Source organism: Notolabrus celidotus, chromosome 11 (genome assembly GCF_009762535.1).
Source record: "Notolabrus celidotus isolate fNotCel1 chromosome 11, fNotCel1.pri, whole genome shotgun sequence".
Classification (NCBI taxonomy): Eukaryota; Metazoa; Chordata; class Actinopteri; order Labriformes; family Labridae; genus Notolabrus; species Notolabrus celidotus.
In genome coordinates this window covers 7,931,271-7,957,918 of record NC_048282.1, presented here as the reverse complement: position 1 = coordinate 7,957,918, position 26,648 = coordinate 7,931,271, and the positions used below count along the sequence as shown (strand labels likewise).

At 39.8% G+C, this 26,648-nt stretch overlaps 1 protein-coding gene across 1 annotated transcript in view; it reads right to left on the bottom strand.

Annotated features, from left to right (window-relative positions):
- Positions 1-2,428: 2,428 nt before the first annotated feature.
- Positions 2,429-26,648, bottom strand: part of LOC117821913 (ral GTPase-activating protein subunit beta-like) — a 28,360-nt gene continuing 4,140 nt past the window's right edge. The window contains 30 exon segments of the mRNA XM_034696478.1: positions 2,429-4,648; positions 6,002-6,150; positions 6,760-6,838; positions 8,384-8,492; positions 8,587-8,723; positions 8,830-8,952; positions 9,086-9,254; positions 9,352-9,510; positions 10,378-10,587; positions 10,944-11,009; positions 11,172-11,327; positions 11,464-11,567; positions 11,727-11,914; positions 13,816-13,964; positions 14,164-14,346; positions 14,504-14,634; positions 16,190-16,334; positions 16,440-16,504; positions 16,627-16,774; positions 17,607-17,721; positions 17,886-18,053; positions 18,157-18,358; positions 19,813-20,050; positions 21,334-21,485; positions 23,309-23,401; positions 23,404-23,486; positions 23,870-24,001; positions 24,269-24,455; positions 24,550-24,716; positions 24,915-25,117. Coding sequence (XP_034552369.1) covers positions 4,455-4,648; positions 6,002-6,150; positions 6,760-6,838; positions 8,384-8,492; positions 8,587-8,723; positions 8,830-8,952; positions 9,086-9,254; positions 9,352-9,510; positions 10,378-10,587; positions 10,944-11,009; positions 11,172-11,327; positions 11,464-11,567; positions 11,727-11,914; positions 13,816-13,964; positions 14,164-14,346; positions 14,504-14,634; positions 16,190-16,334; positions 16,440-16,504; positions 16,627-16,774; positions 17,607-17,721; positions 17,886-18,053; positions 18,157-18,358; positions 19,813-20,050; positions 21,334-21,485; positions 23,309-23,401; positions 23,404-23,486; positions 23,870-24,001; positions 24,269-24,455; positions 24,550-24,716; positions 24,915-25,117 — 4,404 coding nt within the window. The 3' untranslated portion in view covers positions 2,429-4,454.

Below are 26,648 nucleotides of genomic sequence, written 5' to 3'. Positions count from 1 at the left end.
TGAATGGGGTGGCTGACTTATGCTGAGTTGTAGTAGAGTAGACACACAATCAAAAAAACATGAAGTTGACCTTCTGATTGCACAAACAGTAAAGTGTCATTTTTAGTTCATTTGAAGTAAAAAGTTTACTAAAAAAGAACAATAAGCTATTGTGTGGGAGTTTGCTTGCACACCTCTCCTATGAAAAATATGACTTTTCATTTTACAATTTTATGCACCAACAAAAGGGGTTATGGATTTAAATGCAAAGAAAACTACCTAAGCCTGTTGCAAACAAGCTGCAACTTTTATTAGATCGTCCGGATGAGGCTGGCTCCAAAAGAGCCACAAGCCGTTTACACATAATTTCTAAAAAAGACAGTCTTTACAGCAGAAATAAAATGCCTGGTAGAAAATAAAAAGGCTATCATGGTCTGAATAGCCCATTTCTTTATTTGTACTGAGACTATAGTGGCTATTTGACTTTGTCAACTTTACAAAAAACTAAATTCAAATCAAAACCGGCCACGGGGCACAGGGAGAGTGGATCGTACACAGGATCCAAAGATTGCCAAGGATGCAGTTTCTTTGGTGAGTTACTGAACAACAAAAAAGGACTTCTTTCAAACAATAGGTAGCTTTTTGTGCTCCCAAATCTCCAAGTAAAAAAAAATTCACCTTCCCGGTGTCCGCCTCTCCTACCTTACCCGTCCATTTATATATACGTCACCTGGTGCAAAACTATCAACCTCTAAAAGTGAGCAACGAAATATATTAATAACTCATATGCTAATAATTCCAACAGAGACTACATCAATGTTTTATGCAGTCTATGGTTTCAACACAGTCCGTTCTGCTTCTGACAAGGCACTCAGCCAATCATAGTTCAGAGTTTTAGGGTGGCACCAGGGTGGCCAATCAGAGTTTAACCGAGGGCCAGGTCACCCCAGCAAACCCTCTGCAAACGCCCCTGCTCTCAGCACTGAAGTTATGTTAACAAGCCCAACATATTAGAAAATAAAGTCAAGAAATTTTAGTGACTCTGACGAAAGGGATAAATAAGGTTAGCTACAGTGAGTGTAATGTCTAACTCTTGACAATCATGTGATCTTATTTCACATGTAGTTAGAATGCAGTGAGGGTAAGTTAAGTAGTAATGAAATACACTTGAACAATCAAACAATAAATAATAAAGCCTTTCTCTTATTTCCAGTACTTTCCTCGATGATTTGTTTTTTGAATGAACACTTCATTTCTTCAAGTTTATTAGAGGAATGTTGAAAAATACAGAGATACATAACTAAGTATATTCAAATGAAATAAACAAATAAAAGGCGAATAAACAGACTAAGAATTTTCGAAAAATGTAACATTTCATAAGAACATTTCTGTTTATATTGGGGGGGCTATCTCTTCATAATTCATTATATAGTCTATTTGCATAAATACTTTGTTTGCTATACCTAGTATGTACTCAAAATACTCATTTGTTCTTTGCTATTAACTTACAACAGAAATTAAATCTCAGACAGTAGAATAGAATAGAATAGAATAGAATAGAATAGAATAGAATAGAATAGAATGCCTTTATTGTCATTGCGTGACTTGCATACAATGAAATTAGGAAAGACTTATATTTGATGCAAAAGTTATCATTCATTCAAATAATTTGACTCCTCACAGTGGTTAATGGCGTACACACCTGCACAACATGGATATCAATATACTTAAAGTTAACTAGCTTAATATATTGGCTGCTACCGGTCAACAATATCCCAACCATGACTAGATAAACTTAAGATGGAGGCGCCCCCTGGTGGATACATGTGTAAGTGCAACTTCATTTGCAGAATGAAGCCAACAAACTGTTTTAAAAGTTTACAAGCTCTGTTAAAAACTGACAAGAAAGTCTAAAGGGGGGCAAGTCTAAGGTTTGTTGTCTGGTGTAGTTTCTGGTTGTCTTTTTTCCTTTTTGAAGAAAATTCAGTTTAAAGTCTTCCAATATTTCAGCTACTTTAAGACAACACTGGTGCATTATGTATAATTGGAAGTACCAGTAAATAAAGAGAAAGCTGATAGTTGATAATTGTTATGTTATATTATATATTAAGTCACAGTACGTACATTTTTCATCAAAGCTTCAGGGCATGAAGGCACACCTACTTTCACAGGTCTCACCCCGGATGTGTTGCTTGTCTTCTTACCAGGTAACATCCGCATTCAACGCGTTCATCAAACACCAGACTGTTCACTCCACAGGAAACTCTCTTTCCGTTAGTGGCTTCAAACATTCATGGCAGAGTAACTGAAACGTCAACATTTTATACAGAAATAACTCCTGATTGAGCTGCTCCTCAAGAGAAAATCTTAGTTTTACATTCAAATAAAAAGTGTAACTTCTTTTTGTTGCATCCTGTGAACAGAAGTCAATCATTGGGAATGTGAGGAATTAAAATGTCAATAATAGTTTAATTGATGCATGTTACATTCAATACCCATTGTGATCCTCACACACATAATTGCATACATACATTTCTTTTCTGGCCATCTCAGATGAGGAATGCAACAGACAACGTGTAATGCCTTACACTATCATATATTTACATACCATCCTCTGCTTCTGTACATGGCGAGTCCTTAAATATGATCAAACATCAGAGGAGTAACATAGGATACAATGTATGACTGATTGTATGTTGAAGCATATTTAATGTACTTTTTTCCTTCCAAAAAGGCATGTGCGTAAAGCACCCTCGTAAAAAGTGAGTCACACAGTTAGACATGATAGGTTAAAAACTCCACATCGCCTCTTCTTCATTCATATTTCACAAGATAAAACTCTTCCTTCAGCAGGGTTTTTCTTTCAAAATGCACAAAAAGTACAAAAAGACATGGAAGGTAACCAAAGGGGATAGAAAATAATCGTAAAATGTGCTCAGTGCATTAAGACTTTGCGATATAACAAAGAAACTAGAGAGGTGTTTGCCCTGTTCCATCTCTGTGATAAATAAATTCACATTTTTACAGGCAGACAGTGAGAGGGCTTCAATCAAAACCAAAGTACAGTGAGTAAACAAGAGTGAAACTAAATTTGACAGGGGTAGAAAATCATTTTTAAATATAAGTGAAGGCAAAAATGCATGTTTCTGTTATCCAAACTGAAGGAAACAACATGTTAGATCGTCTCTTTTGGGGTTTTCAATAAAAAGTCACAACTTTAATCAGCCAAAATGCAAGTTTGACAATGTTATTAGCTACACTGAGAGTTTTGGCCCTATAATTCATCACTGTGGGTTTGTTAGGGGGAGCGAGACACTTAACCTGTGCTGTACTTCTGTTTGCAAACACGACATCTGCAAATAGCAAGTGCAATGAGCTCTGAGACGACTCTCATTAGTAAACTCAAACTTTATCTAGCTTAAAGAGTAAACAATTCTAAGATTACATTTGCAAACGGGACCATCTTTGAGATATTTGTCTTTAAGCGACAGGATTCACCTTTAAATGCCATTTATGGGGGTTTTCAGGATCACTGTGACTCCTTGTAGTGTTTCTGACTGGCAGAAAAAGCTGTACACTTAAAAACAAAGAAACGCAAAGTGCAGAGGCCGGTGTGAGATGGGATGACTTTCAGACTGGCACAGAGACAATGCAGATGTCAAAAAATAACAAAACAAAACGCAAAGTCCTATAAATCAAGTTCAAATAAAAGAAAAACATACAAATATTTGTGCGCTCAGTCTGATGCTGTAATGGTTTGCACTAGGAAGACTTTAGCAGGTGTCTGCATGGAGATGATAGTTACACCATGGATCAATGCTTTCAATCACCTCCGTGTTCTCTTGACGCCACCTGCCTTAAAGCAGCAGCTGCAATGTATATTAGAAAACATTTTCTTACATGTTTATCTCCTTGGCAAAAGTCCAACATAAATCTGTTTGACTAAAGCAAAATCAGAAAAGCAGATCAGGGTTTATGACACAGCTCTGTATTACCAAACCATCATGAAATCGACTGGTTTCACGGGGTTTAAAGGACAAACATTTTTACAATTTCAGAAAGGCCAACAGTGTTACTATTGTATTGCAGTTAATGACAAGCAGAAAGTCTTTTGCCACGAAGCGTGAAGCTAAATGCAGAGAGACAGTCACTGTTGAGCAGCAGCCATTCAAACCTTTGATGAGCGGCTGCGACATAGAAATGTAGCTTCTTCCACCTTGGCATGGTTTTTGACACTTTGCTCTCAGAGTCAAAGGCAGACAGTGTTGATATTTGTATAAATAACAAAAAAGTACAGTATAAATATAAAGATTCTGTGTGTGTGTGTGTGTGTGTGTCTGTGTCTGTGTGTGTGTGTCTGTGTCTGTGTCTGTGAGTGTGTGTGCACAGTTGTAAATGGTGTAAGAGTGTAAGATAAGAGCATATGTTTGTAGCTGTGTGCGTTTGTGAGCCAGTGTTAGGACAGGACAGGCGGGTTAGAGGTGAGGCTTCCCCTCCCCCACCTCGTGGAAGAGCGAGGTGTAAAACTCGGGCTCCAGTTGCTTGTTGCGGTAACGCTGGACAATCTCAGTTATTTTCTGCTTCCGCCTCACGTGAGGAGGGTTGTACAAGTCACTTTCCAGACGCTTCCGCCGGCACACGTTGATGACTGTCTGGCGAACAAGAAACCCTGAGAGAGGGAGGAAAAACACAGGAACAAATGAAACAGATGAATCCTTGAACAAGTGAGAACAAATTTAAATGCAGAGCTACTCGAGGGCCAGTTTGGTTTAGCTGTTGAAGCCGTGGACAGAGGCTATAGTCTCTGTCACAGGGGTCGCAGGTTTGACTCCTGGCCTTCACCCCCTGCTGTGTCTCTCCCCACTCTCACATTTCCTGTCTCACATAAGTGTGATTCCTGGTTTATTATTCTGCTGATTTCTCAGAAACAGTGATTCAGAAGACTAACACAGAGCATGTAAACAAAATATTCCATTTGAATATCCTAGATTAGAATAAATGTGGTGTTTTCAGATTAGTAAACGTCTGCTGTTCTGATACTATTCAAGTTTTAGAAGCAATCTTTGCACGAGTATAGTTTCATTTCAGTCTGGTTTTATCACAGATTGCAAGTCTGTTTGCTCCACACGACCAGCTCTGTGTGTTGTAAACAAACTAACTCAAAGTTTGCATGTCTGGGGTTCCTCAGCGTGTGTTTGGCTGAATGCCACACTGGTGACATCAAAAAAGCAGGAGGATTTTCCAGTTCTGTTGAACTTGTTGTTTCTCTTGTCATCTTTAAGTCTGGAGGTTGCCACAGTGTCTCCGAAAGTGCATCTGTGGGCTACCAACATGCAAAGTTGTGTCATCTTTTAAGTGTTTTTTTTCTTTCCCTCAGACATGACAAATAGGAGAGGGTGGTTCTAAAAACAGCAGAGGGATCGACTCAGGAAAATCAAAGTGGAAGCTCATCACTTAAATTTTTCTATTTAGAAACCCTTGATAGCCTCAGCATCTAGTTATAAAAGTACAAAACATGATGATAATTAAGAAAAATTACGTACATTACAACATTTTACAAACTGAATGCTTTGCCTGATGAACTAAGTCTATGTGTAAACAGTGTCAAAGCACTGTACTTCTTCACATTTATGTTTTGGGAAGCCAACGTTGCACTTGAACAAAGACCCCAGCTGTGCCATCTAGTGGCAAAGAGCTGCATTACACGCACTGAAGCAGAATGAGTTTCCTTTGTTTTTCAAGGTATCAGATGACAGCCACGCCTTGCTTTTATAACAAACCGTGTACTCTGCATCAAATGTAACAACAAGGTGGTTGGTGTTTTAAACTCAAATGTCAACCACAAAGACATTAGTGTGTGAATATAATCATTCACTACGCTGGTTAATGTTCCTCATAGACTCCCAGAGAAAGCCACAGGATGCATTAAGACGTTCTACCCTCTTCTTCCTGATGAAGGAAAAGAATAAGTGTCTGGTATGGAGGGATAAAAAGAGGCAGAGAGGCTCATGTGAGTCATTACCTAGTGCTCTGCGGCTGACCACCATGCCGTCCACCAGGGGAATCACCATGCCAAATTTACCCACGGCTCCATGCAGCCGGATCCTGAAGAGTCCCGTCTTCAGAGGGTGGATGAAGATTAATGGAACGTCCTTCTCGAGTAACCCTGACCTGCAGTGGGAAGAAGAGGAAGACAAACAGAGAGGAAGATGATGCAGGTGAAGTTTGTATAGAATAGAGACAACACATGAAAGAATAAGGTCTCATTTGTCTTCACATCGCCATGCCTGTGACCCGTAGAACTGAACATAAGTGTAAAGGAAACACATAAGATAAGTAAATTAGCCAGAACACTTCCCTTGCTGAAAAGCCCCTGAGTACAGATTGTAATGTATTATGTAGAATCTGTAAGTAGAGGCTGTTAATGTATTCACAATGTTTAAAATGAGGATGCTTCATTAGAGACCTTTAAATTTATGATCAAAACAATGCACATCTAAAGTAAGTGACAAAAGGAGAACTTCCCTCTGTGCCACTTCACACTCATCACTGTGGTCACAGCTCTGCCACACTTCCTTCTCTCTGCCTGCTTTTGCACACAGTGCATGCTGTAGTTCCTGTTTTTATGCACTGTTTGCTATTCTGCACAAAAGACCTCATGCTGTTTTGTAAAACTATTAGTTTTTTTTCTTCATGTTTGCACCTGATAAAAAACAACTCTTCAATCACATGCTCTTCATACATCAACAGGAAGTGCTGTGAGGGTAAACTTCTGAGTACCTGCAGGAAGTGCTGTTGCTCATGCTGGCTTCCAAACCCGTGCTGGTTTCCGCCAAGAGATCAGTCAACGGGAAGTTCTCTACAAACAAAACATAAAAACAATGATAGTCACTCATCTCCTCATTGCATTTATCTTGTACTGAAAGATGCATTCATACAAAAGATATTTAGGACCAGAGAGATGGAGTATTTCATTTTGTGGAGTCAAAGTTAGTCAGAGAAAATGCTGAATTAGCTTTTATTGAAAGGACAGCTGAAGAGAGAAAGGAAATGTGGGGAGTAGAGAGCGGGGGAAGACACGCAGTACAGGGTCGTGGCCAAGAGTGAAATCAGCCACCGCAGTGACAAGGACTAAAGATTCTGTACATGGGGCGGGGGCTTAAACCAGCAGGCAAACCGCAGCCTTTTTTCATGGCAGAGTCATATAGACCTTAAAATACATCTAAAAACAAAATAAAATTTGTGGAAAGTAGGGATGTCAACAATCAATCAAGTATCGATTAATTGATTGTTAAGAACTTACTCAAACACATTTTTTTTGTTTGAAGTTTGTATCACGTGGAACAAACATCATGTGGTCTCATATTTCGTTCAGCTATCAGGGGGGTGTTTCATGTTTAAAACATGTTTGGATGTGAATCAGCTGACTAAAGGTGTTGTGCACCGCAGAGACACTCAGCTGGGGGCTGCGGCTGAGTGACAGGTCTGCACGAGCACTTTTTTTCTTTGCCGCTGGACTGATTGTGACCCAGTTGCGCTCCCGGCTGACACCTGATCACGTTCACATGCTTATTTTTCTCAATAAGAACGAGTAGACAGAAAACTGGACACTGTGAGTCTAAAACATGTTTCTGTTCAGTTCTCTTGTTGAAGACTGAGCCTTCACTTATGTGACGGTATGTCAGCAGAGATTATGAGCCTGCTTCACATGTTGATATTCAGTATGTTTTACATTTTGAACACCTCAATATGATCCGTAGCTATTCAATACTGTCAGTTATATACATTGTGTCGTGAAGGAAAATTTGATTATGGGGAAGAAACGCATTTGGCATTGTTTTTGACATGGAAAACATTTATGTTTTTTTTAATGATTATTTGATAATTGATCATTAACATTGCCAAAGATTGATCACGGAAAATACTTGAAATTTCCATCCCTAGTGAGAAGAGACATTGTTTTTTTATCTAAAAACATAAGAAGTTTCAGGATCACAGTCACATGAGTTTTGATTTAATTTTATAAGCGTTTCTGTAACTTCCACGTTGAGTTTACTGCAACATGTCATGACTGATGTCGTCAGAAAACAACTCAGGTTTAATCAACAATAGCATGACAAATTAAGGGATGGCCAACATGACTGATAAGAGCCATCGGCTGAACTGCAAGCTAATAACATGTTTGAGTCATTCTCCATCACTCCCTTTACATATTAAAATCCAAACCTGGTTTTAGACCAAAATCTTAAGTTTAATTCTGGAATTCAGAAATGCCAAAATACTGCAGACGCAAAGAGAACACCATACTTAGCTAAATTAAAGATATCAAAAACCAAAGTGTAGAGGTCTGAACATTAAAAGGTAATAAGAGGGTACAAGAGCTGTATAATGAATAAGTGCGTACCGATGTCATCGAAGCGCTCCACCCAGACCACAAACACCTTCGTCTCCGGACCCAGAGGAGGGAAAGATTTTCCAGTTGATGACCTTTTTGTCTTTACCAAAGGACTCAGCTGTGAACCAAACACATCACACCGTAAGCTGTAACACTGTTACTGTACACGATCATCGTAAATCATCATTAGTGTAGCTCAGAGAAAACTTTACCTTTTTGGCAGACTCCAGGTTTTCAGAGTGGTTGGGGAAGAGCTCCAGTGTGAGATTGGGTTGTTTAAGTGAACCGGGCACGAGGTCTGAGTTTGTGTCTGCCTCCACCGTGGAGTCACTGTGCACTGATGACTCCTCTGGGGAACAAAACAAGAGAACATGGCAGCCCTGTCAAACCTTGAATCCCTCACTGGGTTTTCATCTCATGAGAAAGTGTTTCAATTCAAGGGAGAGAGGACTGACCGGAGCTTTCTGTCAAGGATGGAACCACAAAGGCGATCTCCGTCAGAGCATCAGCATAGTACAAAACTTTCTTCTCTCCGTTGAACACTGAACCGCCCGTGTCCTCAGGAGTAGCTGCTTCTTCTACAGTAAACAGGAAACAGATTTAATCAGAAGTTTAATTTGATTAAAGCCAACATGGAGATGAATTACAGCTGTTAAGATGAGCATGAGTCAGAGTTCCAGATGTAAGGCTGTGATCATCTTTATACCTTACCTGTTTGGTGTATTTCATTGCTGTCGGAGCAGGAGTTCAGGGACCAGCTGGTATCTAGGTGTCCTGTCCATCCCGGGTGGCGTCCCACATCCACAGGCCAACCCAAGGACATCAGGAACTCTAAGAAATGAGGCTGGACGCTGGATGATGACTCCACATTCCTCAAGATCTGTACATTTCAAGTAGAAATGAAAACAATATAATTCCACCAGTGATTAAACACAAGACAAACTTCTAACTTTACTCTGTGTTGAGAGTTCCCCCACCTCAGGGCTGCTTTTCTGTCCCGCTCTGACATAGAAAACAAAGACAGTGTCGAATGGTCGGCAAGGAAGAAGGTCCAGGTAGCTGATGTCATCAAAAAATCCTGGTAAGGATGACTCCAGACCAATCAGATGAGGAGGTAGACGACTGTTATTGGGCTCCTGTTGAAATTAAAGAAATAAACCAAGTGTAAATAAACAGCAGAAATATTAAGTGTTATAATTTGTTATAAATTTACATAACATTCATACGTTGTTCCCTGCAGCATACTCTTTATCAGTCCTTTCACAAAGTCAAGTAACATCACAATGAAGGTTTTTGAACAATGTTCAATATCAGCAGAAACTTAAAGAGTAACTAACCCCACACTACTTTCTTTAGCTGAACACTTGTTTATACGAGTATTAAGTAGTGCTGTTAATCAATGTGGGTCTTGATCCCAGCAGTTGAGAATAAAGTATTACAATTTCTCAAATTGTGTTTAAAATGTACATAAGGACTACCATCTACAGGTCGAAACCAAGAAACTGCAATGTAGTTTTTCTAATGGCTGACCGGGTACACGATGACGTGTTTGGTACACACGTTTGTCATCGGACTCTATAAAAACACTTCACCCAGCTCAGCAAACTGGGAGGACTGAAGTGGACCAGGAGAGCCCCACAGTCTGATATTGACTCTGACTTTAGTACATAGTACACATAGTGTATCCAGTATGGTTCAGCTGTGTTACTTCCCCAGCTGCTATAGCACTCAATCTATGTGCAAGACTCTGGGTGCAGCACTCTCTCCGTTTTGGAACCTTATCTTATCTGATATCTGTGTGTCACTGTATGATGCTGCAGCTGATAGTAACTGCATGAAGGAGTGTGTGGGTGTGGCTTCATCCCCCCATCCTGTCAAAGTTGATACTCTGACATTCTGGAGGCATTCTTTGAAATTCCAGGGTAGATGCAATTCCTTGAAACTTGGGGGTTTAGTTACCCTTTAAATTTGCTCATTTCATCAGATAAATCATGTTTTCTCACCTTGAGCGCCTCCAGTGACAGAAAGCCAAAGTGGGAGAGAAAGAGGCGAGCTGTCTGGAACTCCTGCGAGGGTGGAGGAGGTTTACAGTCGGTCTGTGGGTCGGGGAATTGCTTTGACTTCCAAACTTCATCACTGTGACGCTCCAAAGCGTTCTCGTAGTCTATCTGCTTAGTCATCAGGATACGAAGCTTGTCGTGTTGAAGCTCCAGCTGAAAGAAAAAGAAGGGGAGGAGGAATTTTTAAAGGAAATCTGAAGAGGGTATCACTGTAGAGTCCCTGAGTACAAATACTGATGTGTCACCTCCAAGTGTTAATGTGTAAAGACTTGTTAGTGGGGATGGAACGATATCATCGGTATGTCCAGACCTTGTGAGGCTTTAATGTTCCTTTCCTTCACATTGTGTCAGAAGTCATTGTTGTGTTATTCTTCCTTACAGTTAGTTGGTTAATGTAGTGCAATAGATTAAAAAGTCGCACAGAATCATTATTTGTCACCCAACCAGATGATTTGGCCCTTTTTCCCCCAGAGACACCCGAGTGAAATGTCATCTGTCCAACAACTCACGTGTGGATTATTACTCATCAGTGAATTTGTAGCTCTTGAATCATCCTGCCAGCCCATACAACACACCTGAGTTTGCGCGATAACAAATAGATCAGTGATTGATTTACTGCATGATGTCTTTATTTAGCTCATGCCTGCTGTAAAATGATCTGTAATTCAATATGTTTGTACTTCATCATAATGTGGTTCATAGATCTGTGACAGGGTTTGACGGGAAGCAGACCTCACCTCCTTACTGACAATGTCGTCCAGGTCGGGGATACTGACATCAGCTTTGACCAGAGGAATCTTATCCACCTCTTCAGGGAAGGGCCTCTGTTTGACATTGTACTTGATCCCCACGTCGTTGTTCGGCGTTGGACGGCCCTCTGGGACAAACACCTGCTGTGGGAGGAGAGAAATGAACAGATATGGAACAGAGTTGTGTTATCAGCATATCAGACGTAAAGCTTTGAGTTTAATAGAGCTTGTCAAATGTTTGTTTTGCATTGTGGTGCAGTAATTTACGGTGTGATCTCACCCTCTGATTGGCCCGAGCCCCTCTGGGTTGGTGAAAGAGCTGCATGGTCCAGGCATGTCTTCCTGCTGTGCCTCGAATTAAGACTGTCACTGAAGGACTGGGGTCTGTGGAAACAAAAACACCCTCATTTATAGAGACACAGGATTGTTTCTGATTTAAATTAATAATCACATTTCTCTTGTGAAGATCAATATCAGTACATTTTGTCTTCAACCAAAGTTAATATTCCTCAATTTAATCAGGGATAAGGTGAAATGACTGACTCTGCTCATTGCCGAGAGGCTGCTCCAGCATGGCCAGGATGACCGAGTTGTCCAGGACAAAGTAGCGGAAGTTGCTCGCTCCTGTGGCACTGAGTCTGGCGTAGCGAATCAGGGTGTCTTCATTCAGCAGGCTGCAGGTGGAAGCAGGACCACTAGGGGAGGGGAAGGCCCCCAACACCTGCATGATACTGGGAAACACCACAGCAGAACATAAATATACAGGAACTGGGTCAGCGGGTGCAGAACGTTTGACTGTCTCACAGCCATCTGTGTGTCATGTGTAGAGGCAGAAATACTGAGGACAGTAGGTCAGTGGAGCAAAACAAGTACAAAACAAAAACACATTTCAGTGCAACCAAGACGATGAAGAGTGTAATCAAAGCTTTCAACACTTTGGGACAGAAATAAGACTAAAGGATTTTCAATTTATGACTAATAATATTTAATATGCTAACATCTGACATGGGCTGCTCAAAAATCAACAAAGCCTAGTGTGAAAAGTTGTTTTCATTTGTTGACTGACGTCAACGCTTGCAGTTTGTTTTTTTAAGTTTGTAATTATTTGATTTGAGTATTTTTTGTTTTTCATTCAATAGATTTAGTGTTAACCCTTAAAGACCTAGACCATTTTGGGGGGCACCAGACTCTCCTGTATTTATCTTGTTTTTCTAACCTATTGAAGCACTCAGCATCAAGTGCCATACATCATTTTATTCAGGAGAACCTTATCTTTCACTGTGCTGCATTTAAAGTACCAGTTTTAGTTTTGTCTGATAATGGATGAAAATATTGAAGTTTTTTAAAAATCATCTGGAAATTTAGGTCATTCTTTACTGTGAACTCAGACAAAACATCAGGAAGTTTTGTTTTGTTTTGTTAGAAAGTTGCACTTTGGTGTTTTAGCCTTCCAAATGATTTTTTGTCACTATCAAACCTTTACTGAGCAAGCTAGTGACTTTTCAGATTTACATTTTGATCATGAAAACATGCAAACATGGTCACAAATACAGGAAACTGTGTTCATAAATGAATTAAAATACACTTAGTGCAAATAAACAAATTGCACATTATTTTCACTATGAACATAATGAGAGATGTAAATTATTTGGTAAAAATTAGCAAAAAGTTCAGACCATCTTCACTAATTATACACATAAATTACAGAGACATATATACTATATATGTCCTGGAAAGGATCGATGCAACTGCTGCACTCCTCTCTGCCCCAGCTGTGTCTGCGTCAGAATCAGATGACTCCTTGGCAAAATAGCCAAGCTGGTCATTTGATAAAATTAGACACAGTGCCTCTTCTGTTGTGTACCTTCGTGTTGTCATTTTTATTTTGTGTTGAGTTAGTTCAAATAACGTGCAAATCTGTTCCATTTTGCTGGACGGTTTTGTATACGGATTCTCCGTCTTGTTTTCCGCTCTTAACATTCAAATTTCCCCCAAAAAACACGTTGATTGGTGGAGAAGATGGTTGTCATGGTGAAACACATCCTGGACATTTACATTTTGAACCAATCGATACACAGGGGTGGTACTAAGCATCTACACCCATTGCCAATTGGCTCAGAGGAAGAAACTACGTAGGTTTCCCTGACGAATCAGTACTGCTAAATTTGATGGCGTCATCACGGTCACCACACAGCCGCTGGATATGCAAATGAGACAAATGTGGAAAGTTGAGAATGTCCGCTGTAACTGAGTTTTTAAAGCTTGTTGATAGGATCAGCGGATCAGCTATTTGTGGCCACCGGCGGCTGTCTCGGTCTGAGGGTTAATTGTGTGATTGACCATGTGGGTTAACACAGAGCAAAATGCAACCTTAGCTTCAGAAAAGATAAGGATCGATACTTATATAAGCTGATGAGAAGGAGAGGTCACCACTTGAAGGTTGGTGTATCCTACAGTTACTAGATTATAGTTTTTTTGTTTCAGCTTCCTGGATCTTACTCAGTCACCATGTCATAAATGAGGGCTGATGTTGTGTACCTGAAGTTGCCAAACTGAATTCTTGTTTTAGTCTGTTTAAATCGTGACAGCATTTTGAGAAAGCTTTGCAATTCCATTGCAGAAATGGTCTTACCAGGATAAAGTGGCCTCGGCAGCATCCTTCACCCTCATTGAGGCTGGGTTGTGCTCCTTCTCCCCTTTATGTCGAACTTCTTGTTCCTGTCGAGATTTGCTGCCAGAGATTCCCAACTCCACAATCTCCAACACCTCAACCAAACAATCCTGATGAAAAAATAGGGGAAGCGTGAGTCTTTCTTTCCACACACACAGAGCTTAAACTAGACCTGAAACCAACAAACTGTCCTGTCAAATTCTGACTGAATAATCTCTCCGAGTTAGATTTTCTGAATGATCTCAGTAAGAGTTCAGGTTAGACTGGTATCTGAGGTATACTGTATATTATCTTATCCTTCAGCCTCACCTTCTCATCCAGCATGTCAGGGTGTTCTGTGAGCCACACACACAGAAACTGGAAGGCAGCTACGATCATAGAGTGGAGGTCTCTGGATTGAAGAGGAGCTGGACGGCTGCACTGGTAGACGATGTACCCACATATGGAGCTGACGGCACGTTTACGGTCTGCAGAGTCTACTCCCACCTTCACCTGGAGAAAACAGGAGCACATACAGAAACATGAAGCACTTCTGCCTAGTTATAAAATGATCTTATTGTTACGGCTGGTGTTCGGTTAAATCTTGCTGGTCATAATATAAATGTCTCTCTGAGGTGTTCGGATGGTGCAGCTTGGCAAGTTGGCCTACCTTGGCGAGCCCAGCCAGCAGCTCCAGTGCAGCCAGTGAAATGCTCATGTCCTGCCTCCACTGGGAGTTGAGTCTCTGAGTGACGAGGTGGATGCTGCGCACCAGCAGGCCTGCCGCTGTATCTGTAAGAGCTAGACCATATAACACCCCGAAAATACCAAACACCGCAAAGAATAGAGCAAAGCAGGATTCAAGCAACACAGATACACAGGACAACAGGAAAAATGCCTTGAATGCCAAGTTAGTAGATATGTTATTCACAACATGCATTAGAATAGAGATTCAGTAAAGCACACAGATGGACTGTAAAAGAGACAATAAATACACTGCCCAGGAACAGGGCTGAGTGATCGAGTTATGACTTGAAAATGAAAAAAATTGATCCAAAAATAGACTTCATTTATCAATAAGTCTGTTTCAAATAAAACTAGTTAGCAAACACTTAAGTTTAGTGTGTTTGTGTGTAATAAACAAGAATGTAAAGCTACCTGGAAAATGGTACAACAAGAAAAAAATAAATTAAAGGAAATAATGAAGCCTTATGTTTTATAATCATTGTTTTGACAACATTCATGTATCTATTTATTTACTTATTTATTTATTTTATTTATCTTCTTTGTACTCTACTTTTTTATTAGTTTTACTGTATTGATTTTATCAAATTTTGAAGAATTCTATCTATGATAGTCTTTTATTATTTTACCAATTTATTTTCGTTTCTGTCTCTCTGTTCTTTTGTGAAGCACTTTGGGCTGCATGCTTTTGTGTATGAAAGCTGATATTTAAATAAAGCTGAGTTGAGCTGAAGGGAGAAGACAAAAGTAAAACTGGTCTGCTGTTTGTCTGTTTTTACTATTACCCCTCAGACCATTCAGAACTATGACTAAACTAAAGCTGATTACTAAATCAAAATGCACAGAAGATTAGATGAACAGGCTAATGCATTGAAGTGTAAGTTAAAGTACTCATGTTGAGGTTTGTGCATCTCTAAGCTCAGATTTATGACTGTAATATTCATTATCAGTAGAAAACCACAAATCACGCTGAACAGGCTGCAACGTATGTTTCTACAACTGTCTCCAGACTGCTGCCTCCTCGAGAGTCTGGTGTTTCCTGTCCAGCACTGAGCCTCACAACACAATGCAACGTTTCCTGAGTTCTATAGAATCTTCAGACACCCATTTCCTGCATGACAAAGTTGCCTACTAGCAGCCATGAGTTAACAGTGGATAGAGTCTTGTGGGGAAAAGAGAGCGGTTGTTTTATTACTTCTTTTTTTTTTACCTCTTTCTCATTGTTAAATCCATTAATTTAGTCAAACACTGCTCAGCCCATCTGGAGGAACAACTAGATCTTTGAAGTGCTTCTGATTAGTGAACACTGTTGCGACTAATCAGTCAGAAAAAACTTCAAACAGCTCAAGCACTTCTTCAGTCTAAGAGCAAGAAGCACCGCATCACAGCAAATAATGTCTGTTTCACCTACAGAGACATTTTACCCAACGCTTCTTAACTCTGAACATCACTTTAACCACGTTAGCTACAAGAAACATGTGTTAGTGTGCTTAGTTATACGTTTCAATGCACCAAGTTGACTTTTAACAACTATTTAAGCATTGCTAGGTCCATTGTGTTAATTCACCAAGCACAGGGATGTTAGTTTATGCAGAGCAGCCTTTTGTCTTACCATAGTCTCGCAGCAGGGCCTGTGCAGGACGCTCAGAGTCTGGGCTGGTGGCCTCAGTGCTTCCCCCACTGTTGAAGCTGATGCCACTGTTGGTGCGACTGTGACTCTGACTCCTTACAGTTATGTGGCTTCCATCTATGCTCCCCTACAACCACAAAGATACACAGAAATCTTTCCTTTCTGGTCCTTAACACTGAGTCAAGCATCATGACATGTTTATTAGTAGGTAACAGCAACAACGAGGCCTTACTGTTTCAGTCTGCGCACCTATGGATTCCAACAGCGCTGAGTCTTGAACAATATTGAGCATTGCACCTGAAGAGGAAGAAGGGGGGGATTAAAGGAAAAATACAAATACTCTAACACGGTCAAAAAACTTAGGTAAACAAGAATACTGCAAAAATCTGATAAAGGAATAAAAATGGAGAAATAGATACCCAGGATGAGCTGTGTGTTGGTGGGGTCGGTCTCAGTCTGTAGTGCTCCAATGAGGACATTGACTAGACGGAGCCTCAGTGACAGGAAAGACACAGGCTGGTCATGAGGCCATCCATCCTCCTCATTAAACTTTCCTTCCAAGAGGACCTACAGCAAACATCAACACTGTTAGGAACCCAGCACACTGAAGTGTCAGTGACTTTATCACGTGGAACCGATTCAACAAGGATTGCACAAACGCTACTGGAAGAAAACTGATCTTGAACGTTTTCTCTTCTGTGATTAAGAACAGTTGAAAAGCAGCTAAAGGGACTTGCTTGAGATAGATTGGAACAAAAAAGATTTGGCAGGAAAGAAAAAGGTAAGGTTTTCAAGGTCATCACTTCAAGATTTGGTTTGGGTGGGTGAAAATAAAATGTAGCTGGGACAAGCTTTACAACTTTTCATTTTATTTGATGCCTTTATTGAGAAAGATTGCTCTAAATAGGACTTAAGAGCACTCATGTTGTCTTCTAGGGTACTTTTTCATTCCTTCATACATTTCAATGCACATGGCTAAAAAAGATGACAGTACTTCAGACTCATTGCTTCATCCTAATAGAGAACTACAGTTCAGAGTCTAAAGAACTTACATGCTTTCAGTCTTATTAAACATAGATTAGTGGTAAACTTCAGCCTCTTGTGGCCAAAACTTATATTTACAAAAACCAAGACTTCAAAAAATAGCTCCAAAAATTAAAATGCATAAAAAAGGTTTTCACCCTGTTACCAATGTTGAAATTAAATAAAAATGTTTTCATCTTTGCTTTCTCTGGATTTTTTTTCAACCATTCTTAAAAGCTATCTCTGAGAGAGATTAGTTGGATAAGACTTAGAAATGGATGACCCGATTGTTCTTCCTGACTTGCCCCTCAGTGATTGACCACAAAGAAGTGACAGATTTGAAATAAATTAAATGCACAGATACCAAAGGTCTTACCTCTGATTTGATATTGCCAAAGTGATGCGGCAGAGGCAGCATAGCAAGCAGGATGTTGATGGAGGCCCTCCTCAGGTCGGTGGGATTTACATAAATCTTGAATTTGGACAGCTCCCTGAGAAAGGGTTAAAAAATGAAATAAAATTTTATGGACTTCAAGAAACTTAGGACTATATTCTTAAAACCTCTGAAGAGAAGCTTCACTGAATTCTTAAGGTCCCAAAAGGTTACCCAACAAATCAAAGATTCAAATTTCATGTAATTCATAACCAGTCTGACCTGTCTGGTACAATAGTCTCCAGGGCAGCAATGAAGTAAGGCACAACAACATTGATGCCTTTCAGGTCCGTACAGAAAAGAGAGGAAGAGTTGAGAATAATAGACGCCAGAACCGGTCTACAAATGAAATCAGAAATCTGGAGACCCTGAATCAGGACCATGTAAAATCTGTAAAAAACAAGAGAGAGAATAAATCATAGTTTTACAAACTCCAAATCAAAATCTGAATTCATGCGGTTTTGTTCATGTTAGTTAGACCTGATCGTGTTACCTTGACAGGTAAACAGGCAGAATCTCTTCTCCAGTTTTCTTGCTACAAAAGATGCGACAGAGAGTCCCACATGCCTCGGCTCGTCCCGCCTCATAGCTCTCTGGGAACTCGTTGGCATCAAACATGGGGTTGGACACCATGGAGTCAGTGGACATCTGTGAACCCTTCCTCCTCAGTTCCAGACCGACTTGAGTGGCTATCGCTGTAGAGTGGGGAGGATAGAGGAGAGAATGAAAGGACTCTGAATTGTAAAGTAGTCATTGCTATTCATGCATGTATGCGACACAGGCAAACATTGACGTTAAGCTACCATACACACACTACAATCAAAAGTCACCAAAAGCACCATAAAGCAAACTTTTAATTGCTGTCACAACAAGAGGGCACAAATACTTCATGACTGCAAACACACTCACATCTTTTAGAAGCATTCAAAAGGGAGCTCTGACACAAAGACTTTGCCATAGAAGTTGACTAAGAGTAGCGTGCTGGTAGTTAAATATTTTCCACTGCAAAACCTCTGTGTCAGCTCCCTCACTGTTGCAGTTATATGACTGTCACTCAAGGTACAGAACATTCACGTCATGCATTGAGGCACCAAACCAATAAAATCCAAACTCAAGTGAACTGACAGTACAAAAGAAAATCACAAAAAACAAAACATTAATGCTGAACTCAGGGGTCTGAAACGAAATAATAAGGATTAGTGTGACCCGATGGAAGAGACATGAGAACTTAAAACGGGGTGGCGTTGTCACAAACTGGCAACGTTATGGTCTAGACAAGTGGTCAGTTGGTGAAACCCATTCCATCACCTTTGGAGAAACGCTGAGAAAACGCTGGTGAAACTTTTGTATATGACAAGCAGTGGGAACAGAAAAACAATGGCAGTAATGACAATGGTCATGATGAACTCAACTAGAAAAAAAAGCAGGAAGATTTTTCAAGGAACGCAAATCAAGTGAGGAAAGAAAAGCTGCTGATCCTACTTACAAGATTTATAAGAAAGGAGAATTTGGATAAAAGAGGCTGCAAGATAACAGAAATAGTGGAGAGACACAAAATCAAAGCAGATCCAATATTTGGGGATCAATTCATCATAGGCATGAATTGTGTTTTATCTTTGTTCTGCTCAATACATGAACTTAACAACTGTTTAACATTAATTAGACATGGTAGACACGTGCAGGACACTTCACCAAAAAGAGGAAAATAAATGTAAAGCCAATGATGAGCCAGATTTCTTTGAAAACAACAACAGCTGTATATGCTTTGGATGACTCCTCTGGCAATGATTCTACTAAGTAAATCACTGTAAGATGTCTTAAACCAAACTGTATTTGGCATGTGATCAAAGTGTATATGGAGCTTTAGCCAGGTTTCAATCGTTGGTAGATGTAAATGAATTAGAATCAGATGGAATTCTCATACCAGGCCACTTCTAACCAAGCCCTCCACACACAGAACCAACAGGACAAAGAAGTTTCAGAGAGAATGGTGAAAAAAGGAAAGGATATCCCAACGACGAACAGTCAAAAAAACAGACGTCAAAAAACACAGAGAACTCCACAAAAAACACAATCTAAGGAACAGAACCAAACACCCACCTGCCCATGCACTAATGGAAACACGAGTAGCAGTTGTCTCTCTGCTTACCGGTCATGCTAGGGTCTCTGCTGAGGCCGCTGTGGAGCTTACAGTGGACCAGAGCAGCATCGAAAAGCCACTGGCCAAACAAGTTGAGGATGCTGTTGACCTTTGGCCGTGCCGGGGCCGGCAGGGGTCGAGACTCCCAGCTGCTCTGATTGGGGCTGGAGAGCAGGGTCGGAGAGGACGAAGTTTGTTGCTGCTGCTGTTGCTGCTGGGATGCTTTGGTTGGTTGACTCCCACTGCCCTGTAGGGTGGAGAGGCACAGAGGACGAGATCTAACTGGGACGTTGAAAAGCTAAGTTATGTACCAAAAAGGTCAAACACAAAGTTTTTTGTATTTGTTTTTTGAAGATTTTGTATCAACTTGTTTGTAGCTTTGGATTGTGGCCGGGTCATAAGCCCTTGTCTGACCAAGTCTTTCACACAATCACATTCTCACTATACATTATCCCTTAATCATTACCATTATAATAAATCTCAATGGTTAAACAAAGCTGTAAAAACATGTGTTGGACAACTTGAGTATTTATAACTTATAAATAATCTGAAGATAGCTAATGGTTCGTTCTTCGTTCTTCTTTCTATCACTGAAGAAATATCGCCAAACTCAGACCTTTTGTGTCCACAGCCGAGCTAGAAATGATTATTCACGCTTTTGTGTCATCTAGGCTGGATTGCTGTAACTCTCTTTTCGCATGTCTTAGCAATGCATCCCTGAACCGCCTACAAGTGGTCCAATATGCTGCTGCTAAGCTGCTGACCAAATCATCTACAAGGTCTCATGTTACTCCAATCCTCATATCTTTGCACTGGCTTCCAGTTAAATGTAGAATCCAGTTTAAAATTCTTGTTGTTGTGTACAGAGCGCTCAATGGTCAGGCTCCAGTCTACATTAAGGAACTGCTGATGCCATATAACTCCAACAGGAGTCTTAGGTCCTCTGATCAGGGTTTATTGGTTGTGCCTCGTACCAGGTTAAAAATTTAAGGACTCTAACTGTGGACTCTGTTAACAGGTTTAAAAAGCAGTTGAAGACCCATCTGTTTAGACTTGCCTTTGTTTAATCTGTCTGTTTTTATGTCATGTTTTTGTATTTAATCTCAATCTCTGTTTTGCCTTTTAGCGTTTTTCTTTTGTTGTTGTTGTAAAGCACCTTGCGACCTCTGTTCTTGAGAGGTGCTCTATAAATAAATCTTACGTATTTACTGATGAACACTTTGGTTTAATCAGGCCTTTATCATTATCTCAATACTTCTCAAACTTGCAGAATTTTCAATTCACATATTGTGATAAAAACAAATATCTCTAGTACAAAGTAAGTACCTTATCATCTTTCGCCTATATCACTCTGCTCTATATCAATTAAACGACTTAAACTGATCATCTCTGCAAGATTATTTCACAAAAAATAGTTCAATCAATGTTACACTTATTTGGAAACAGTTCTCAGTCTTTGAACGGCAGCTTCCGTTAGCTACAGTAACTCTTGCTTATACTGGTTATGGTTGAATGTAACGCTCCACTTACAGTTGAACTCTTGCTCGTAGTTTTGGTGACCACTGTATGTCGCTGCTTGCGACTGTGAGGGGGTGTGGTGTTGGTGATGGAAGGAGGCGGGGACATGCTCATTCTGTTGACTGGAGTGGGTGGGGCGCTGTCAGCTCTGGGACGTGATATACCTGCAGAAAGGAGCTTTAGTTAGTAAGCTTTTATTTTCCACCCAATGCAGGTGAGGTGAGGAAACGTTTTCTGATTAGCCTCAGCAAACTAAAGAGAATCATTTGCATCCTGCAACTTTTCCAGTGGACAGATCCTTTGACGGGTAAGTAGAATCATGTGAAGCCAATTTCCCATTTTTAATGTTATAAGAAAAAGAAGAAAATGAAGTGGCTCCAAGTCAGTGTGTTGATCAGAGACGATGTTCATTCGTAGACATGCAAACATGGTTAGACACAAATCAACAATAATTGATATCCATCCATCTGGATTGATGTTTTGAGCTTGCATGATACCACTGCTTTATGATCTTGATGCTTGGTCTAAATGCCTGGCACATAAGAGAAGGCCCAGTTGTTAATATCATCACCACCAAAAAAATAAACACTCCATCATATCCCCATGTCATTGTACGACGTGTCAGCTGATGTCTGTACCATGAGAGAGCAGCACTGGAGAAAAAGAGAACACCCTCTCCCGTACAGCTCTCTTTTCAACAGAGACACCTAGTGAAGGGGGAAAAAATACACACCGACATGTTTCTATTCAGACGTTTTAAACAGGTATTACTGACTGACATCCCTCCTCTGGATTTTATTCAGGCTCATTTATGTAAAATAGCTGAAGAAAGCTCTTACTGTTTTTGCATATTTCATGTATTTCCCTGCTAGTCATAAACACTTTTCACTTCTTTGAATAATTTTATGAAAAGATGAGGGTTTTTTATTGTTGAATGTAGTTTTTCTCTCCTCCAGCACCCACTGGTGTTTATCTGATTTCACATCTGGATAAGAACCACATTTTGTGCTATAAAAAGTATCTTGCAATAGTTCACAATGAATGGTTTTTGTTATTTTTTTGAAGTGTCACAACTATTGTATGAAAGGCAGTCCATGCCACAATCGGGGTCAGAAAAAGGATGGATTGCCACCTCATCACATTTAAAGACAGATACACACTACCAGTTAAAAGTTTGGAAACACCTTCTCACTCAAGGGTTTGTATTTATTTTAAATATTGTAAACACTGTAGATTAAAACCGAAGACATCAAAACTATGAAAAAACATATATGGAATTATTTAATTGCTAAAATAGTGTTAAACAAAGCAGAATGTTTTATATATTAGATTCTGTAAAGGACCCCCTTTTTCCTTCATGACAGCTTTGCACACACTTTGTATTCTCTCAGTCTGCTTCATGAAGTGGTCTCTTGGAATGGTTTCAAATTAACATGAGCCTTGTCAAGAGTTCATTTGTAGAATGACTTGCCTTCTTAATGTGTTTGAGACCATCAGTTGTGTTGTTCAGAGGTAGGGTTAGTACACAATGGATAGCCCTATTTGACTACGGTTGTAATCCAGAATATGGTAAAACCTGATTATTTCATAGTTTTGATGTCTTCAGTATTAATCTACAATGTCGAAAATAATTAAAATGAATGAAACCCATTGAATGAGAAGGTGTGTCCAAACTTTTGACTGGTAGTGTAAGTGTGCACTGTCCCTTTAAAAACAAATAAAATATAAATATATCATATAAAAGCAATGTAGAGAAATAATTTTGAATGCAATGAGCTCACTAAAGCAGAGAGCTACCAGAAAGGTAGAAATAGAATCCTAAAAAATGTATGCAACACAAAATGTATGATGTGTTTTCTGTTGTGCTTTCACTTCATATATGATCTTACTGCTACACTTTAGCATCTTGCTCTGAAATGTATCCGATTGTTTGTTTTGAACAGTAAAAACACAAACGTCTCCTGGCTCTAATTATAACTCCTCTTACCTAAGAAGGCATCCACAAGGCAGCTGACGCCTCTCATGGCCCTGAAAAAGATCTGGGGTAGCTGCTTCAAACACGGATGCAGCACCACTTCATGGGGATGCCGCTGGAGTTAAGGAACTGTTCCTGAAACTTTGGAGTGGTGCTAACTATCGCAGGGTTGCTCAGGTCCACCGGGTTACTAGAAACAAACAAACAGAAAATTATGGAACAATTCTGTAGACACTGTGAAAACTTGTTTGGATATATCTAAAATCTGATTCTGACATTGCTTAGAAAATCCTTCAAAACTTGCTTTTGGCATTTAGACTTTTGAAATGACAAAAGAGGTAGTTGTGATATAGTATAAAAAAAATATATATTTTTTATAGCAGCCATTATAAATATGATCACTGTACAGGCAGCCAGAGCAGAAGTACAGTTCACAGAGAAAGGGAACTATTTGACTGAAGATGAAGTACTTTTTGCTTCCGTTCATTGCTACAACTTTTCTGTCCTCTGCCCTTCATTTAGTTTGATGGTAACAGATCATTTTAGATTCCAGGGAAAGGATGACTTATGCACCTGAGCATGTGGAGAAAGCGGTACCACGTCTGTGCAACACAGTCATTGTCCATCTCTAAAGGAATCAGGTTTCCGTCTTCATCAGGAACTTTGAAAGGAGGGAAGGACGGTCCGTGTGTGAAACGCAAAAGCCTGGATTGAAAAAGTGAAACAGAAAAGTTAAAATGAACACGCTTGTCTTATTATTATTTCTGTTTTCATTACTACCCTCTTCAAAAGCTACAACTGCTTAGATTACAATGGAGCTTTCTCCTTGCCTTTTACAAACTGGAATTAAACAGGTTAGGTGAGTCAAGTGATAACTGTCTAAACTTGTAATAGAACAAGATGACAATCAGCACCAACTCCTTTTAGCACTAAATCTAAATCAACATGAAATGTAGTTGTTGTCTTTCTAACCTAGAGGTCAGGGCACAGGCTACTCTGCTCCACTGCTCTACAACAGGTGGGTGGTGTCTCCAGTTTGCCAGCATCTCCCTCGCCGTCTTCCAGTATGGCGGCGTGGGAAAGCAGCGGGCACATGCAAGCAGCCACACCTCAAACAGCACGGCCATCAGTTTCTCTGCCAGCTTTTCTGCCACCCCAACTGAAAACAGGGAAATATGGAAATATCAGGAGATCATTGGTACACTGAATGATATTTAATTGGTAAATACAAAAGGTAATAAGGTGGGGCATACCTCCAACTGTGGGTGGTGCAAGTAATGTGTCGTTGACACGAAGTAGGAAGAGAAGCAGCACCTCCCAGGTTTCCCTCACCATGGATACGGACTCTCTTGCCAATTTCTGGACTGCAGTCAGGACCTGCTGGCAGAGCCTGATGTGGTTCAGACTGTGCTGCTCAGGTCTGCAGGGAGAGATCAAGAGATCAAAACAAGAAGAAATCAGAGACATGTAGAAAACGGCTGTCCTTTTACGTTACAACAGTAGTCAGACATTAACAGAGCATAACTTAACAAGCACAGACATGAAGCAGGAAGGTATACACTTCAACTTAAAGTCATCAGCTCACAGGAGATTCAATCTGTGAGTATTTGTTGCATACCTCGGTACAAAGACGTTGTAGAGATGTTTGAGGATGGTCTGGACGTACATATTGGGCTCTTTGACCACAGGCTGAGGCATCGAGTCTCTGGGCGACACCAGGGCCATCATCCAGTCTGTGTACACGTCCACACATAGCTTGACTGTGTCCCCCTCGAGGGGGAGGGTGAGACCATAACAGAGCACCTCCATGGTCCACTTCACCTGGAAATAAAGCCAGGGTTACTCATTTGTGCCAATGTTTGAGAGATGAGTTGTTGGATTATTTAGAGGACTCTTTATATGAAGAAATGATTCTTTTATCCTTCTGCACGAAGAACTAACTAATATCAAAACACTTACAAACAACAAGCTCACACTCTGTACTGCCATTCTTTTGAGATAATCAATCAATCCGACTTTATTTATAAAGCGCTTTTCATACAATGACATTATAACATAAAGTGCTGTACATAAAAACAACTTAAAATAGAGTGAATTAAAGAAAAGAAAGAGAGATAGATATATATATAAAAATAAAATAAAAAGACCCCCCCATTCTAATCACAACCCCAGCCCCGACTCCAAACCCACCCCACAAGGTTAAGAACACAATATATGCAACGATAATAATAACAACAATAAAAATTAAATTAAATAAAAAAATAAATGAAAAATAAAAAAGAAGGAACGAACTGAGGAAACACTCTCATGATAACTTAATGAGGAAACACTGGAGATAAAAATAAGATGTTAAAACTCAATACAGGAAATTAACTCCCCAAAATAAAATAAATGAATAGGACAATAAAACACTAAATATTAAACCATTAAAAGAAAATAAGATGCTATACTTAAAATAAATAAATAAAATAAACAAGTGACTAAAATTTGAACTAGATAATAAACAAATAAAAAAATAAAGTAAGGTGAAATAAAAACTGCCGTAAGAATAAAACGAAAAGCGAGACTAAAAAAGTAGGACTTGAGTTTGCTTTACCAACATGCATAATCGCACTCTATAAAGTAACTGACCATAAGAAGCTTAACACATGATCTATTGTCTCACAGCAAAGCGGGCCAAAGGTTTATGTGAAGATGATGGTGCAATAACAATGCTCTGCCTCTCTCAGCCATCCTTCACTCTATTCATATCCACACATCTATCTAACAGACCAAATGTTCAAAATGCACTTCTTTATACTTCTACTTTATCACAAACCTTGGTATAAACATGGGAGGACTCAATCATGTTTCTGTCCTCCCATTATCCCAAATCATTTCCCTATATGTTCAGTGTCTTTAAAGTATTTTCATTGTCTGTCTCACCTTACACAGCCACACAGCCTTCAATCAGCCTCCGTTAAAAGGCTGTGTGCAGCTCTTCCTCACACTTTTCTGTTCCCTGCTTATGTTAAGCTTCCTATTATGTTTGTTGTGATATTTGTAAAGAAGAAGGAGTCATTGTAGATCAGCACGGGCACAAATGGTTATCTGAGCTTTACCCTCAGCATGGAGAGAAGTTCAAAGCCTTTCAGATGCATTGTACCTGAGAAATATTGCTGAGGTATTTTTAACCCAGCACATCCTCTTACATCCCTTCCTGACACACACTGTCATATCATTAATTGAAACCCCTGCCTTGCTGTAAGCTCTGCAGTTCATTTGTTCACAACAGTGTTTCTTAGTTACCAGATACAGAGCAAGCAAACAAAATAACACAATCTGCTTTTTTGTAGCTGAATTACCAATCCAC